General features: G+C 41.7%; 1 protein-coding gene across 3 annotated transcripts in view; it reads right to left on the minus strand.

Moving 5' to 3' along the window:
• LOC148886757 (rho guanine nucleotide exchange factor TIAM1-like) overlaps nt 1-16,380 on the minus strand; it is a 46,382-nt gene that overhangs the window by 18,656 nt on the left and 11,346 nt on the right. For 2 of the 3 annotated variants that reach the window (XM_089016499.1, XM_089016498.1), the window contains exons 2-12: nt 12,943-13,001; nt 12,318-12,418; nt 10,442-10,995; nt 9,082-9,350; nt 6,865-7,128; nt 5,937-6,174; nt 4,866-5,035; nt 4,551-4,775; nt 3,319-3,504; nt 2,297-2,449; nt 2,152-2,226 (exon numbers count right to left, since the gene is read on the minus strand). In XM_089016499.1, coding sequence (XP_088872625.1) covers nt 2,152-2,226; nt 2,297-2,449; nt 3,319-3,504; nt 4,551-4,775; nt 4,866-5,035; nt 5,937-6,174; nt 6,865-7,128; nt 9,082-9,350; nt 10,442-10,988 — 2,127 coding nt within the window. In that variant the 5' untranslated portion in view covers nt 10,989-10,995; nt 12,318-12,418; nt 12,943-13,001. The remainder of the gene's footprint in view (nt 1-2,151; nt 2,227-2,296; nt 2,450-3,318; nt 3,505-4,550; nt 4,776-4,865; nt 5,036-5,936; nt 6,175-6,864; nt 7,129-9,081; nt 9,351-10,441; nt 10,996-12,317; nt 12,419-12,942; nt 13,002-16,380) is intronic. The other variant, XM_089016500.1, reaches the window with a different exon arrangement.

A 16,380-nucleotide genomic window follows, 5' to 3' on the forward strand; every position in this document is an offset into this window, starting at 1 on the left:
GCAGAATACATGCGTCTGTGATGAATGTCTACGTCTCCTTCCGGCAGTAAAGACAATCTTTCTGGGTCCGAGCCTTCGTCCACAGTGTCCGATTGAACATCTCTGATACAGCCCGATTCCACATCATCCAAGCCTCACACGCGCTGATCTTCACGGTCATATCAGGTGACAATTTCCACCTTCCATTTTTTTTTCCTTATTTGCCGTTTTTTTTTCCCCTCTCTTCGCTGACATTTGCAACAGTGCGCAGAGGGTATCACCCCCCCCCCCCCTCCCGGAGGCGCCTTGAACCCCCACTAGCTCAAATCGGCACCATCTGGCCCATCCAGCATCCGTCAATGGGATTTGCCAGAAGAAAAAAAAAAGCCAGGAAAAGCCAGCAGCTGTGACCGTTTGGAAGAATTCCACACAGATGTACAAACACCTCCACAAAAGTCTTGAAAATTCATCCCTGAAACGCAATCTCAGGAATAGACAAGGTGAAGATTTGAGATCAATAAATGTCCACCGACCCCGGTGGGATTGTCAATGAGACAAAAGACTGCCGGTTGATGGCCTCCGAGACCCATCATCTGTCTCGCCTCAAGCAAAAGGAAAGAGGAGACAAAAAGTAGGGATGAGGATGTGCCTGTTTGACAGCCTGAAACGATGGTTGGGAATAGGAATAATTGCATTACGTGTGGATCAGAGGCCGGCGGAGTCAGCGAGAGACTTAATCCGACAGATAGCGTCAAAGACGGAAACCTCGGAGGAATGCTCTCGGATGTGAGAAGGGTTCAGTCGTAATTCTACGTAACAAGCCATAATGATAATATCAAGAAACTAAAAATAAATACATAAATCACAAAAGGGATCTGGGCAAAAAGAGGTGGAAAATGGCTGCTGCTTTTTGGCCTGCGGGGTAGCGGACAAGCTTGTAATCCATGAACCGTGCGACAAGACTCATCAGATGCTCCAGTAAATTTTTAAAAAGAAAATAGGATTGGATTGGATCAGCCTGGAGTCACACACAAACTAGGAAAGGTGTTGACGACGGCAGCAAAATCAAGTCTGCGGCTAGCGCTAGAAGCTAACGTAGCAGTCGATGTCATCATATGGTAATCAGAGACAAATACACAAGCTTGAGGGAACAAATAATAATAAGTTTCATTTCTAAGCGCCTTTCAAAACTCTCAAGGTCACTACAGTCACAGGATCGGTTTTTCTGCGGGTAAGAAGCGGCAGCCACATGCGCCAGCGTTATATCCAACCCGGAAGTAACTCAAATAGATAGAAAGCTAGCCAGCTAGCAAACAGATCCGAATCATAGCTAGCAGAATCATAGATAGTTAATAGATAGCCAGCTAGACAGTTATCTAACTAGCTAGATAGCCATATAGCTAATAAATAGCCAGCTACATAGCTAGCTAGCTAGACAGATAGCTAATAGATAGCAAATGGATAGCAAATAGACAGCCGGCTAGGTAGCTAACTAATAAACATCAAATATATTTCCAGCTAGGTAGCTAGCTAATAGATAGAAAATGGATAGCAAATAGATAGCTAGCTAGGTAGCTAGACAGATAGCTAATAGAAAGCAAATAGATAGCAAAAGGATAGCTAGCGAGGTAGCCAGCTAATAGATAGCAAATTCGGGTATGGCAGCAAATGAGTTAAACAGAGTAAAAATAAATAAAAGCAAAATTAAGGTTACAAATGCGGCCAAAATGAAAGAATTTTACTGCTAATGAATACAGGTAACATCCGACTTACGACCAGCTTGACTTACGACCACCCATACTTACGACCACGAGCTCAGACCCTATTTTTTTAATGTATTTTTTTTTAATTGTGGGTTGCGAGTCGTTTAGCCTCAGAGTCTGTATTCAACATTTTCAATGCATTTCGACTTGGGACCATTTTGACTTACGACCATTTGGTCGGAACGGAACTCGGTCGTAAATCGGATGTTACCTGTATCTAAATCAACGCTCTTCGCTCCCCAAAAAGAACAAAGTGATGGACAGAATAAAAGCGCTAAACATGCTAACCAAGTTAGTCCATCGTGGAATAGAAAAACTCAATTTTAAATCATGACTGCACTTGAGTGACATCAATTTGCATTGGTGACAAGAATATGACAAAAATATGACACAATAAGTTAAATCTTACAGATATGTCGCTGGTCGAGTCTTCATACGTTGGTTCAACGGGCGCTTTAGCCGACTCGTCGCCGTCAACAAACACCTGTGAAAATTTACAATAAGCACATTGGAGAAATACGAGGCGCTTTTGCTCACGTTTATTAAAGTCATACCTGACTGATGGTGGGGTGCTGTGCCCTAGACTTCCTGCGGGAGGCGGTGTCGATGCCCCAGAGCGACGAGAAACGACTTCGACGTTTGCTGAAGGTGCGAGAAGGCGTGGCCTGACTGCGCCGTTTCAGGCTCATTTCGGTGCGGGCCGATACCTGAAAGAATGCAAAAATAAATTAATAATAATCATAATTGAACAGTAGGCCAAATTGAACTGTATAGTGCCGCTTTGCAATTTTTTTTGATGATGATACGTGCAGCATGTTCGACCGGAAACAAATTCCTTGTGTGTTCTACATACTTGGCAATAAAGATGACTATGATTCTGATTCTGATGGCCATCTTTTCGGTGCGCCTTATAAGTGCAGAAAATACGGTACGTGGAAAAAAAGTCAACTTTTGTAAAAAGTAAAAAAAAATATATAAACATCACAGTTAAGTCAAAAAGTCAATAATAAATATGCAATATTGGGGGGGGGTAGTCGTGGCAACATTCATACAGAGCAAAAAAGCATCAGGAAGGATAATAATGTCTGAAAATAAAATGGATGGGGTGGGGGCAAAGAAAATCAATTGTGTGTTGATGTCTGACAGTGTGAGACAATGGGGGGAGGAAAGGGGGTGAAAAGGGGGGGAGACAGGAGATAAATGAGACAAAGGAAGGCGAGGGAGAGAGAGAGAGAGAGAGAGTAAATGTTAAGCCTGTTTGGTGGGAAATCGCCTCAGGGACGCTTTATATTGATCTGCCAATCAACACCATCAAGCTCTGCTGTGTGTGTGTGTGTGTGTGTGTGTGTGTGTGTGTGTGTGTGTGTGTGTGTGTGTGTGTGTGTGTGTGTGTGTGCGCGTTTGTTTTCTTTGTCTCCCGGAAAAGATTGTCATTTCGCGGGAAACACGCAGCACAGAGAGTTAACAGTTGAGTGAGCGAGCCACATGCTGCTTCACCACGCCATTATCAAGTCACAGGTTGTTTCCTCCCGACAAAACCCATACAAAGTGTCATTAAAGGACGTAAAAGTGGTACCAGTGCGTGGAAGGACGACACTGAGAAGATCCCCAGGCGACCCATGGCCAGTTTGGTGGGCCTGGAAGCGAAGCCCAGCAGGCGTTTGGGGTTGGGGGGTTCGCCTCCCTGCAGGCTGGCCAGGTAGCAGCGGCAGCGGAACAAGTCCATGTGGAAACGTTCCAGATTCTGCTCCCACAAGGAGATCTGGACAGACCAAAAAAAAAAAATATTAAAAATTCACCATGTTTGCGTGGCGAGGAAAGAACATGGCGCCTGGTTTGATGATTGAGACGATGAGGCTAAAGGTGGGCGGTTTTACCAAACAGTGATTTATACGGCCGAATTATAAGGTTATTTTCGCCATATGGAAGTCTAAAAAATCAGTTTTGATTATTCTGGCAAACAATAGCACCCCCAATGAAGAGTGTATTTTCAAACCTTTTCCATATACAGGTAACATCCGAATTACGACCGAGTTCCGTTCCGACCAAACGGTCGTAAGTCAAAAAGGTCGTAACTCGGAATCCATTCAAATTGTTGAATAGACGCTAAACGACACGCAAACCCTCTGGTGTTACGGGTTGCCGGCCTGCTAGTGTGTTGCGGTGCCAGGCGTAGAATTAAAATTTTAAAAAATATAGGGTTGTAAGTTGAGCTGGTCGTAAGTCAGATGTTGCCTGTATAAGGCGCATCGGGGTAAAAGGCGCACCTTTAATGATTGAAAAAAAGTTTTCCGAATATTATATTTACAGTAACTTATTCACAAATTTATTCGGGAATTGAAAATATGACTTAAAGCGCCATTCCCGAATTTGTTGGGTTTTATTTTTTTCTTGCTTGGGTGCCGATAAAACGTTGGTCAGACCTCTGGTAATGTTTTTTTTTCCTTCCACTAGGGGTCAGAATTCCCCTTTTTTTCCATTTAGTGCTTTGTTCCAGCTTCAGCTTTTGTTAAAGTGCTATATAAACCAATATGTATTATACTGTATTTTGTACATCTGCCCCCATTTCAAGCTCATATAACTCCAGACCCATATAACTTAGGAATTAATTCTGATGAAAGAAGAGAGCCTAAGGTTTCTTACACTGCATTGACTGTTTATGTCGTCCCAAAACTCAATATTCCGTGGGTCCTGGAATTCGAGTGATAATGACAAAAACCCTGGCACTGGAGTGGACACATTTTCCCACCCACATCTGGCAGTGAATAAGTTAAATCTAGAAAATTTTGCCACCAGTTTTCCACCTACCTGCTCCAGAATGGTCTTCCTCTTCTTGGCATCGGTGACGGTGGACAGCTGCATGTCGCCCATTTTCTTCATCTTCTCGTCCATGTCGATCTTCTGCTCGAGCTTGCGGATCTCGGCGCGCAGTAGGCGTACCGTGTCGTCGCGGTGGTGCTGGCGGGCGAGGGCGGCGGCGCACGCCGAATGGATCGCCGTGATCCAGTTCTCCAGCTCCGTCTGGCCCGACGTCTGTTGAGAAAAACGTACAAATAAATAAATAAATAAAAGATTTGTAGGAAACACACAAAAAAAATAAAAATAACGAAGGCGTCCGCGTACCTGGAAGAGGAAAGCGTCGCCGACCGAGTTGCTTAGACAGAAGACAAAATCCTTGGGGTGTTCGGGCACCGCCTGCACGATGGCGTTCTCAACCCACAGTGCGTGTTTGGGAATGCTGGTGTGGTCAATACCCGAACGAACGTCCGACTCGTACAGGAAAAGCGTGCAGCCTGGAACAATATTTTATTTTTAACACTACATTATGAAATGAACCGGTAGAGAATGAAAATATATGTATATACAGTAAAGTCTCGTTATATCGATATCGGATATATCGATACTATTTCTATGCGCGCACGGAGAAAATTACATGCAAACAGGGTCGGATATATCGATAGTCCCGGTTATATCGATATTTTTTCGGACTCCCTTGGATATCGATATAACGAGACTTTACTGTATATGCCTATGCAAATTAAAAAAATATACATCAAATATAATTACATTTACTTTGGGGAGATCATTTTTTTCTTGTATTTTTATTATTATTCTATATATTAATATTCAGAATTATATGTATTTATATCATATATGATTTATTTATCGAGTCATTTTATTTATTTATTGTCATAAATATTTTCCCCCTTTTTTAACTCATTGACTGCTAGATGTGCGAAAATGTTTCCACTGCAGTGTATTTCTTTCATTACAATACAATAGCATTTATTATACATAGAATAAGGTATGTTGTGTGTAGTTTTAAGGCTTATTTAGTTGAAAAGTATATTTTATGGAAACCCGGGAACGGATTATTCCCATTTTAATGGTTTCCTATGGGAAAATCTATTTTGAGATACACACTGTCTGGGAACCAATTAAGTTCGTAAGTTGAGGTCTCACTGTATATTGAACTGTACCTCCCCCCTACAAAATAAAAGAAATAAAATACAATGTGGCTAGGACATCAGCATTTCCTCTGGACATAGAAGGAATTTATTCATCTCCGCGGATACGAGGCGGGCGTTTCACCAGGACGAAATGGATTCGACGTGGACGTTAGCGTGAAATTAAACGAGGCAGATAGAAAACAGGAGAACCTCACTCAAGGTCACTACGTTACGTTTCGAGTACCTTTCAACGAAACCCAATAGCGTTTCCACTTGCGTCTGGTCGCCGGCTCTACTTTCTTGCTCTTCTTGTGGACCAGGAAGTTCTTGACGGCTAGCGCGCCCGCCTTGCGTACCGTGCTGTGGGCGCAGGAGGACCCCACTACCGACTCCGATGGGTACGCGCTGCTTAGCGTACCGCTGCTTTGCTCGTCGCTGACCGCCGAGCACGACTCTTCCGGGCGGTCCTGGTTTCGGTGCACCTGAAGAAGGATGAATGATTGATTTTTGAGCAATAACCAAAAAAATAATAATAATACATTTAATTTCTAAGTGCAGTACAAAACTCTGAAGGAGCCTTTACAGTCACGGGATAAGATTTTTTTTTTATTTTTTTTTGTGCGGGTGAGCAGCGGCAGCCATTCGCGCCAGTGTTCACTCTACCCGGAAGTAACACAGCAGCAAAGTTATGAAAGGTAGAGGAACGGAAAGAAAGAAGTAGAAAAACAAAATGCAAGAGATGCTGGAAAGGCAGCTACTCTCGCGGCGCCATCTTGAAGTAAAAATAAATAAATAAATAAATCCGTTTTCATCTAGAACTGCTTCATGTCACAAAGAGGGTACAGCAAGTGCTGAAGAATGAATGACTCTGTGTCTTTGTTATTTTATTTTTTTATTCTTTTGACTTCAAGATGGCTCCCAGAGACTGGCTGCCTTTCCAGTGGCTCCTGTATTTTGTTTTTCTAGTTCTTTCTTTCCTTTCCTCTTCCTTTCAAAACTTTGCTGCTGTGAAATGTAAATTTCTCCACTGCGAGACGAATAATGGTACATCCAATCCAATCCAATAACAAATGACAACACAACGACAGAGAGTCATTCATTCTACAGCACTTGCTGTACCCTCTCTGTGACATGAAGCAATAGAAATAATTTGCACCAAAATTCAAACAGACCCAGATTTGATTGTCCAGCTCCTTGCGGAAGTTCTCGTAAACGCCGCCGCGAGCCTCCATCACGCCGGCGCTGCTGCTGCCGCTGTCGCTGCCGTTAGGGAAGAGGGCGCTATCGGCGGCCGAATACACGGAGAAGGACGCCGACATGGCCTTGCAGCGTCGCGACAACGGCTCGCCCTCAGTCGCCGCCTCCCCTTCGACGGCCACGCCGTCAATGCCGCTGTCGCCGTACTCGCTGCCTTCGCTCAGGGCGGCCGAGATATCCTGTCGGGGAGGATGCGAGATTGTGTGTCGTTTGTGGATGTTTTTTTTTAATTTAATTAACTCATTCGCATGTGCGAAAATGTGTCCACTGCAGTGCCAGGGTTATTGTCATTGTCACTTGAATTGCAGGACCCACAGAATATTGTGTTTTAGGATGAAATGAACATTGAATGTAGAGTTAGAAACTTTAGACGCTCTTCTTTCATCAGAAAATAAGTTAATTCCTAAGTTATATGGGTGTGGAGTTATATGAGCTTGAAATGGGGGTGGGTGTACAATATCCAATACAATACATACATATTGATTGATATAGCGCTTGAACAACAGTTGAAGGTGGAACAAAGCGCTAACGTGGTTAACAAGGGAAATGCTGTCCACTTATGGAAGGGAAAAACATTACCAGAGGTCTGACCAGAGCTTTATCGACACCCACCGCAAGAAAAACCAAAACCCAAACAAATTCGGGAATGCCGCTCTACGTCATATTTTCAGAATCAGAATCATCTTTAATGCTAAGTATGTAGAACACACGAGGAACTTGTCTCCGGTAGAACACGCTGCACTAGTATCATTAAAAAAATGGAGAAAAATGGAGGCACGATACAGTTCTATTTGGGTTACTGTTTAGAGAGCTTATGGGAAGAAGCTGTTTAAATGTCTGCTGGATTTGCTGCGCATGGATCGGGAGCACCTGCCTGAGGGAGTAGTTGGAAAAGGTGGTGGGCAGGGTGCGCAGGGTCCAGTAGGATTTTCAATTAAAAATAATAAATTCGGGAACGGCAGTGAATGAGTTAAAAAAAAATTGAAAGGGGAACAAGGACTGCACCCAAAGTCAAAACTGATGCTAGCGGTATAGAAGGAGCTTCTTGGTACAAACACAATGTGGCCATTTATGTGATATATATATAAATAGTCCATGCATGTGCTAACACATAAACGTGTGTGTGTGTGAGAGTTTCCGCCGGAAAAAAAATTCCACGAGAGGTTCAATGTCCTCCCGCAGAGTTCGGTTTTTAAGAAACAGAGACTGTTCTTTTTTTCCACCATGTTTAGAAGCCTTGTGCGTCTATTTATAGCGACAAAGTTCGTCCCTTGACACACACACACACACACACACACACACACATTCCTGTTTCAATGGTTTTGTGAGGTCCGGATAACCCCAGATAAGGAGTGAGGACCCCTGTTGCTGTTTAGTTTAGAGAAGAACTAGTGTTACATTTGAAGACGAAATGTCACCCCATTTCCCACTTCAACTTCTTTAAAAACAAGAAATAAAAAGTGGACTTGAAACTGAAATAACAGCAGGAGTGAGGTTTCTGAATCAGTACATTCAAAGTCCCTGTCATGAATTTGGTTAAAATAGTTTTACTTTTCGTGGTATGAACTTTTTCCTCTCATTAACCACGCACACACACACACACACACACATAAACACACACAGTGAGTAAAAACTGTCTGTATCCAAGTGAAATGAAAATACACACAAAAAAATCCTTTTGGGTGAATTTGTGAGGACCTCTCTGAAACTGATGCATATAAAGACCCTTCTAGAAGCCTTTAGACTGAAAAACTTGCGAGGACAGGCCAAAAGGTCCTCACTTGTCAAAAATGTCCTGACTACGTATGGTATAAAATGTTAGTGGTCCTCACAAGACCAGTCATACAAACACACACACACACACACACACAGCAGGGTGAATTTGTGATGAGCACTTAGGGTGCAGCTTGGTTGGGGCATCGGGAAAGGAAGCTTCTCTTATCGAGAACCAACCAGGCCAGCGTAGATGCTAAAATAAAAATGATTCAAAACAACAATGAACAAGCGCTTGGTACGTCCGAGTATAATAAAACGCTTCTATAATAAAACCAATTTATGACGCAATTAAAAACAACATGATTGCGAGTTATATTGAAAGAACAACTAATGACTATTGAAACCAGTTTGTTTACCTGAGTGGTTTGCGCACGTCGTCCCTGAAAAACGGGATGGGGCGGCGCCGCCGCCGCCAAGCTGAGGCCCGTCGGGCCTTCCGAGAGGCAGTGAGAGCGTCGGCAGGGAAGCGTGAAGGCTCCATAAACGCCGCCGCCGTCAACTTCGCTCTGAGACATCGGTCCCGTCGCGCCGCCGTCAACCCGCTCGCCATCTTTGCGGCGGCCCCTGAGATTCGCTCTCTGGTGGCTGCAAAGGTGGTCCAGGGACGAGGCGCGCTCCGCTGCACCTGTTAATAAAAATACAAATAAAATATATGTACAGGTAACATCCGACTTACGACCGGCTCGACTTACGACCACCCGTACTTAACGGCCATGACCTCCGGACCCGGTTTTTAAAATTGTAATTATACGCCTGGCGCGGCAACGCGCTAGCAGGCCGGCAACGGGTACAACAATTTTGGCCAGCCAACCAGCATCTCGCTCTCGCACAGCAATCGACCGCGTGATGGCACCAGAGGGGGTGGAGTTTGTGAGTCATTTAGCCTCCGAATCTCTATTCAACATTTTGAATAGATTTCGACTTACGTCCAATTTGACTTACGACCATTATAAGCGCCTTTCAAAACTCTCAAGGTCACTTTACAGTCACGTGATAAGTCTTTCTGTGGGTGAGCAGCGGCAGCCACACGCACCAGCGTTCACTCAACCCAGAAGTAACTCAAATAGATAGAAAGCAAGCTGTATTTATGTGTATGTAGCTGCATGTATGTATTTTTATTTATTTATTTATTTTTATTTATTTGTGTATTTATTTATGTATTCATGTATCCATTTATGTATTCATGTATCCATTTATGTATTAATTTCTCCATTAATTTATTCTTTTCTCCATTTATTTATTTTTTATTCACTTTTTTAATTTATGTATCCATTTATTTATTTTTGTATCCATTTACTTATTTTTTCTATCCATTTATTTATTTTCTTTATCCATTTTTTTATCCATTTATTTATTTAGATTTTTTTGTATCCATTTTTTTATCCATTTATGGATTTTTTATCCATTTATTTATTTTTGTATCCATTTATTTATTTTTTGTATCCATTCATTTTTTAATCCATTTATTTATTCTTTTCTCCATTTATTTATTTGTATCCATGTTTCTATTTATTTTTTTTAGATTACATTTGTCCTAATGGCATTTTCATTCATTTCTTCATTTTTGACATGATGCCACCGTATCAATTCAGCCAAATGAAATATGTCAGTCAGCTGTCAAGAAAATGGCGGTCAAGATAAGTGATCCAATTGGGAATTGGGCATTTTGTACATAGATGGCTTTCACAATCAAGTTAAATAAACTAAACATTGCACCTTTCGATCCTCTGGGCGGTCGGCTGAACTGCTCCTCTTCCTCCTCCTCCTCCTCCTCCTCGTCTTCCTCGCCGCCGTCCACCATCTCCTCAGTGCTGGTCATGTGTTCTTGACTGAGATCCGACAGCGAGAATTCCAGGCTATCCTCCCTCCACATGTCGGCCGACTTGGAACGCTTCTTCTTGAAAGCGGACGCGTCGTCATCCGGCGCGGCTAAAGCGGAGGCGTCGTGCTCCTCGGGCCTCAAGGTCATAGCCAGGCGTTGAGTCCAATGCGGGTTGACGCCGAAATCCTCCAGAGCGCCTCCGTCGTCATCGTCCGGGGCGACGTCCAGTGAGCGCGGGATGCTGGGCGTACTGGAGGAACGGGTGGATGCTTCCGAGTTGCGGTGGCGCTCGCTTTCCTTGGCCGATAAGGAGTGGCGAGGGCGGCGGGTCACCGGACGCTTTGAGGAGGACGATAGGCGCAGGGAGCGCGATGACGCGTGCTTACGGGACAAGTGGCCGTGGAAGGCGTTCTCGCCGTTTTGGCTCTCCACGTTTCCCATCGCGCAACTGCAGAGGAGACGAAATGCTGATTTTCTGTCATTTATATAATAATAATAATAATAATAATAATAATAATAATAATAATAATAATACATTTCATTTATAAGCGACTTTCAAAAATCTCAAGGACACTTTGCAGTCACGTATTTTTTTTTATACGGGTTAGCAGCAGCAGCCATTCGCGCCAGGCTTCACTCTACCCGGAAGTACATACATATACTTACATATACATACATACACATACTTACACATACATACACATACAAACACATACATAAACATACATACACATACAAACATATACATACATATCCACACATATCCACACATATACATACATATACATACACATACATACAGATACATACATATACATACATATACATACATATACAGTAAAGTCTCGTTATATCGATATCGGATATATCGATAGTCCCGGTTATATCGATACTATTTCTATGCACGCACGGAGAAAATTACATGCAAACAGGGTCGGATATATCGATAGTCCCGGTTATATCGATATTTTTTCGGACTCCCTTGAATATCGATATAACGAGACTTTACTGTACATACATACATTTGGTGATATCCGAGTGAAGTTGCCGTGCTTTCGCAGCGATAATTTTACCTAGTTCCTCATCAATTGTGTTCTGTTTAGCTGGATTGATAGCTTTTTGCATAATACAGTAAAGTCTCGTTATATCGATATTCTCGGGAGTCCGAAAAAATATCGATATAACCGGGACTATCGATATATCTGACCCTGCGCGCATGTAATTTTCTCCTTGCGTTCATAGAAATAGTATCGTAATAAGTGGTACTATCGATATAACCGATATAACGAGACATTACTGTAGTTGTATTAAGTTCATCCTGTCTACTTGATGTCGAATTTAAAACAAATTCTTTTCTTATAAACAGTGTAACTGAACACCTAAAATACACTTTCTGTAAGCAAAGAATCCGTTTTAAATGAGCTTTTTGCATAACGTGTTGGGTTGCACATCTTAGAAGTTGTGATATTGCAACAGCAACAAATGAAGGCAGACACACTAGAAACTTCATTAATAGCTGGTTCCCTTGCTTGTCTTTTCTGTTCAAATTACACAGATGGCTTGTGCGGGTTATTTGTGGAGCTCACTCGCTAGCTCAATTGCTACCTAGCTAGCTCGATGGCTAAGCATGTAATTTCACAAGTTTGACTCGCTTTGGCGGGCCGAATAAATTGATGTGGCGGACCAGATTTGGCCCCCGGGCCGTGTATTGGACACCAGTGTCCTAATTACCCCCAAACGTTTTTCTTTTTGTCGGCGGAGGATTTTTACCTGTTGTCAAGGTCTGAGCCTCAGTGGCATCTCTGGCTTTGCGTCTTGCAAGCACATCATTCGCCCCTCCTCCGTCACGCTCGTGAGGCCGCGGCGCTGTCCTGTACACACACATGCACAAATTATAGTTTCAGCCTTGTCATTATAAATGCATAAATTGTCATTTTCTTTCCTCCAAATTGTAAACTCGGTGCAGGATTTGAACCTACGACCTCTGCAATGTGAGGTAAGACTTGCTAAGCAGTTGACATCCGGATAGTACATTCATAAGGTTGATACAGTAAAGTCTCGTTATATCGATATCGGATATATCGATAGTCCCGGTTATATCGATACTATTTCTATGCACGCACGGAGAAAATTACATGCAAACAGGGTCGGATATATCGATAGTCCCGGTTATATCGATATTTTTTCGGACTCCCTTGAATATCGATATAACGAGACTTTACTGTATTTTATATACATAAGAAAAATAATTCTGGAAAAAAAAAGTTTGAATCTTACAATAAGTTACAGTCCGAGTTACAGTCGGAGTGATGAAAACAAAAACAGATTGACATTGACCTTAAAAAAATGTCTTAAAATAAGCCATTTTGAACTATTTCATCTTTCAAGCGCTCACCACAGCGATAGCGTGCTTCAAGTCGTGTCCGAAGACCTTCTCGCACATCTATGGCTGACCTGAAACACAAGGAGGGGGTGGGGAGAGGTGAGGGAGGTGGAATAAAAAGACATCAATATAAAGCCAATAATCACGGGACGCACAGTACAGTACAACACGTTCTAATGTCAGTCTACATTTTCTTTGAACTCCGACTCGGGAAACTCACAGATTCACCACAAACCACTCTGGCAACGTCAGCCGCTCTGCAATCCCCACAAGGGAAAAAAAAAAATAATAATAATAAGAATACAAAATATATATCAATGTGTAGATGTACACACATCCACTTAAATGCGCGACTGAGCACATAGAGCAGAATAAAAGGATGAAAGCGACTATGATGCCACGTGATGCGCACGATTTGTAACAAATCAAAGGGCCACCGTGGAGAAGCGGCCATTTTTGTGTTCACATGCAAGCGGCCGAGTGTGACATCACTTCTGTCATTGATTAGGGTGCGAGGCCTTGCGGCATTTACATTAAAGAGGAACGTTTAAAAGGGGGCACGGGGGGGGGGTGAAATTAATGGCGGTCTATGCGAGGGAGCGTGCAAAGGATGTCAAAAGCCCAAAAAAGTCACACGGCCCGCTGCCAAATTCAATTTGAACACGCTTGTTATTTAAGTGCATAAACTAAGCGCGAATTAGACCGTACACGTTTGCCTCGGCTTTGGAAATTTCACTTAGGGGGGGGGTGCCGGGTAGTTTGTTTTACAAAGCGGCCACATAAAACAAAAAAAATATATATAAAACCAAAATATATATCTATATTTGACATTTTATTTTGGCGGTGCGACGGTGTGTTCCAATCGCGTCTTAAATAATCGAAAATATTGAGTTTTAGGACGACATAAACATGCGTTAGAAACCTTAGACTGTCTTCTTTCATTAGAAAAAAAGGGTTAATTCCTAAGTTCTATGGGTCTTGAGTTATCTAAGCTTGAAATGGGGGCGGATGTACAAAATACTATACAATACATACATATTGGGATACCTAACGCTTTAACAACAGCTAAAGATAAATAGAACAAACATGGACAAAAGGCAAATGCTGCCTCCTCGTAGAAATGTAAAAAAATTGCCAGAGGTCTGACCAGCGCTTTATCGGCACCCAACAAGAAAAAACAAAACCCAAACAAATTTGGGAATGGCGCTCTACGTACATATTTCCAATTCCCGAATAAATTCATAAATGGCAGTGAAAGAGTTGATAAATAAAAAAAAAGTTTTCCAAATATCAGAATCAGAATGCCTTTAATCGTCCTACAATGGGGAAATTTGCAATATACAGTAAAGTCTCGTTATATCGATATCGGATATATCGATAGTCCCGGTTATATCGATACTATTTCTATGCACGCACGGAGAAAATTACATGCGAACAGGGTCGGATATATCGATAGTCCCGGTTATATCGATATTTTTTCGGACTCCCTTGAATATCGATATAACGAGACTTTACTGTATATATATATTTGCAATATAATATATAAAGGTTTTCCAAATATAAGGCACACCACATTATAAGGCGCTACTTCTTCTACAGGGGAAATGGAGTCGGTGGTTGCTGACAATAATAATTCTGTTGTTTCTATTTATAATTGTATTTCATTTTTATTCTATTCTATTCTATTTTGTGATTGTATTTTATTTATTATAGTACCAATGCTTGTCTGTGACTGTAAAGTGTCCTTGAGAGCTTTGAAAGGCGCTTAAAATATAATGTATTATTATTATTATTCGTAGTAATTGCCAGGCCTGTTGCTGCTCAATATGACTTTACATATTAGGCGCAAATGCGTATAAGGCGCAGGGTCATCTTTTGAAAAAAAAAAAAAAAAAATCAATGCGTTTGGGTGCGCCTTATACACCAAAAAATACGGTAATCTATTGGGGAATGCAATCCCTGCCCCCCCCCCCCCAATCAACAAAACCAGGCAGGGAGAACTAGTAGTGAGGTCAAGTAGTGAGGACATGCAGTATCAACGTGTAAACATGAACTCTTGAGGCCTTTCTATTTCCACCCGCATTCAGCCTTGCTTTCCTTTGCACGGTGTCGAGTGTCTTTTTTATTTTATTTTCTTTTAACCTGCCCTGCAGCGAGATGTGTGCAATTGGGAGGGGGGGGGGCGGGTTGCGGCTCAGAATAGAAAGCCGCGTGAAATGAAAGCAGACGAGGATGCTGGCTAAGGGGGGTGAGTGAGGTTATTGCTGCTAGCCAAGCTTGAAGAGCATCAAAGTGTTTTGTTTTGTTTTTTTTTGCCTGAGTGTATTCAGTTCATTCGTTTGTTTATTCACACAAATGGAGTCGTATTTGACATTAAAATGAATTAATGGCTTTCTTACAAGAATTAATGAATTTAATTATTCAAATTTAAAGTGAAAATAATTATTGGCTTTAATTCGTACTGTTTTCTATCTATCTGTTGGCTATCTATTAGCTGGCTAGCTAGCTTTCTATTATTATTCTATTCCATTATTATTATTATAACTATAATAATAATAATAATAATAATAATAATAATAATAATAATAATAATAATAATAATAATACATTTAATACAGTCATGATATTTATTTACTGTAGATTGTGGCGTATAATGCGGTGCGCCCAATGTCTGGAACAAAATGACAAAATAAGGCATTAAGTGATAGTGCGCCTCACAATCCACTATATAATTTTGTGTGGAGAATACAGTAATGATATTTATTTATTGTAGATTGCGGCGTGTAATGCGGTGTGCCCAATGTATGAAAAAAATACACAAACAAAATAGGGCATTCATTGATGGTGCGCCTCATAATCCGCTATGTATTTTGGTGTGGAGAATATGGTAATGATATTTATTTCAAAAAATACCATCCATGCGTCTTATTTTTGCGGTTGGACATCAATTAGGCAGCAACGGGATGACAAAATGACAAAAACATTTCCTGTCATTCTTATTTTCTGCCTTCATAATTTCGCCGCTAGCGTTTTTTTTTATTTATGCAAACCACCCCAAGGAACAAACTTATTCATTCATACAACAAAAAGAAACACTGCGTGGAATTCTTGTGATGCTTGGCAGGTGATTCCAAAGCAGTGTGGCGTTTTGTTTTAAGACTTTTGAACACCCTGATTTAAGGATGACATGTCATTATTACAGATAACGAAGGCTTTTGTTTGGGCAAATCAAATATGAGGAAGAATCCAAGGACCATTGTTTCACGGCGACGGTTAAAAACTGACAATGTGTCAGGACGCTGACGAGCTGATGAAACGCTAGCAAGCCCACCCCCTCTGCCGTCCTTCCTATGATATGCATACTTATTATTACTGTTGTTTTCATGTCTTTTGTGGGCAGACGTCTTCGTCTTCAACAAATATGAATCAGGTCTTGTATAACGACACTTT

This window comes from Hippocampus bargibanti, linkage group LG16 (assembly GCF_051943395.1).
Source record: "Hippocampus bargibanti isolate YZ-2025 linkage group LG16, ASM5194339v1, whole genome shotgun sequence".
NCBI lineage: Eukaryota > Metazoa > Chordata > Actinopteri > Syngnathiformes > Syngnathidae > Hippocampus > Hippocampus bargibanti.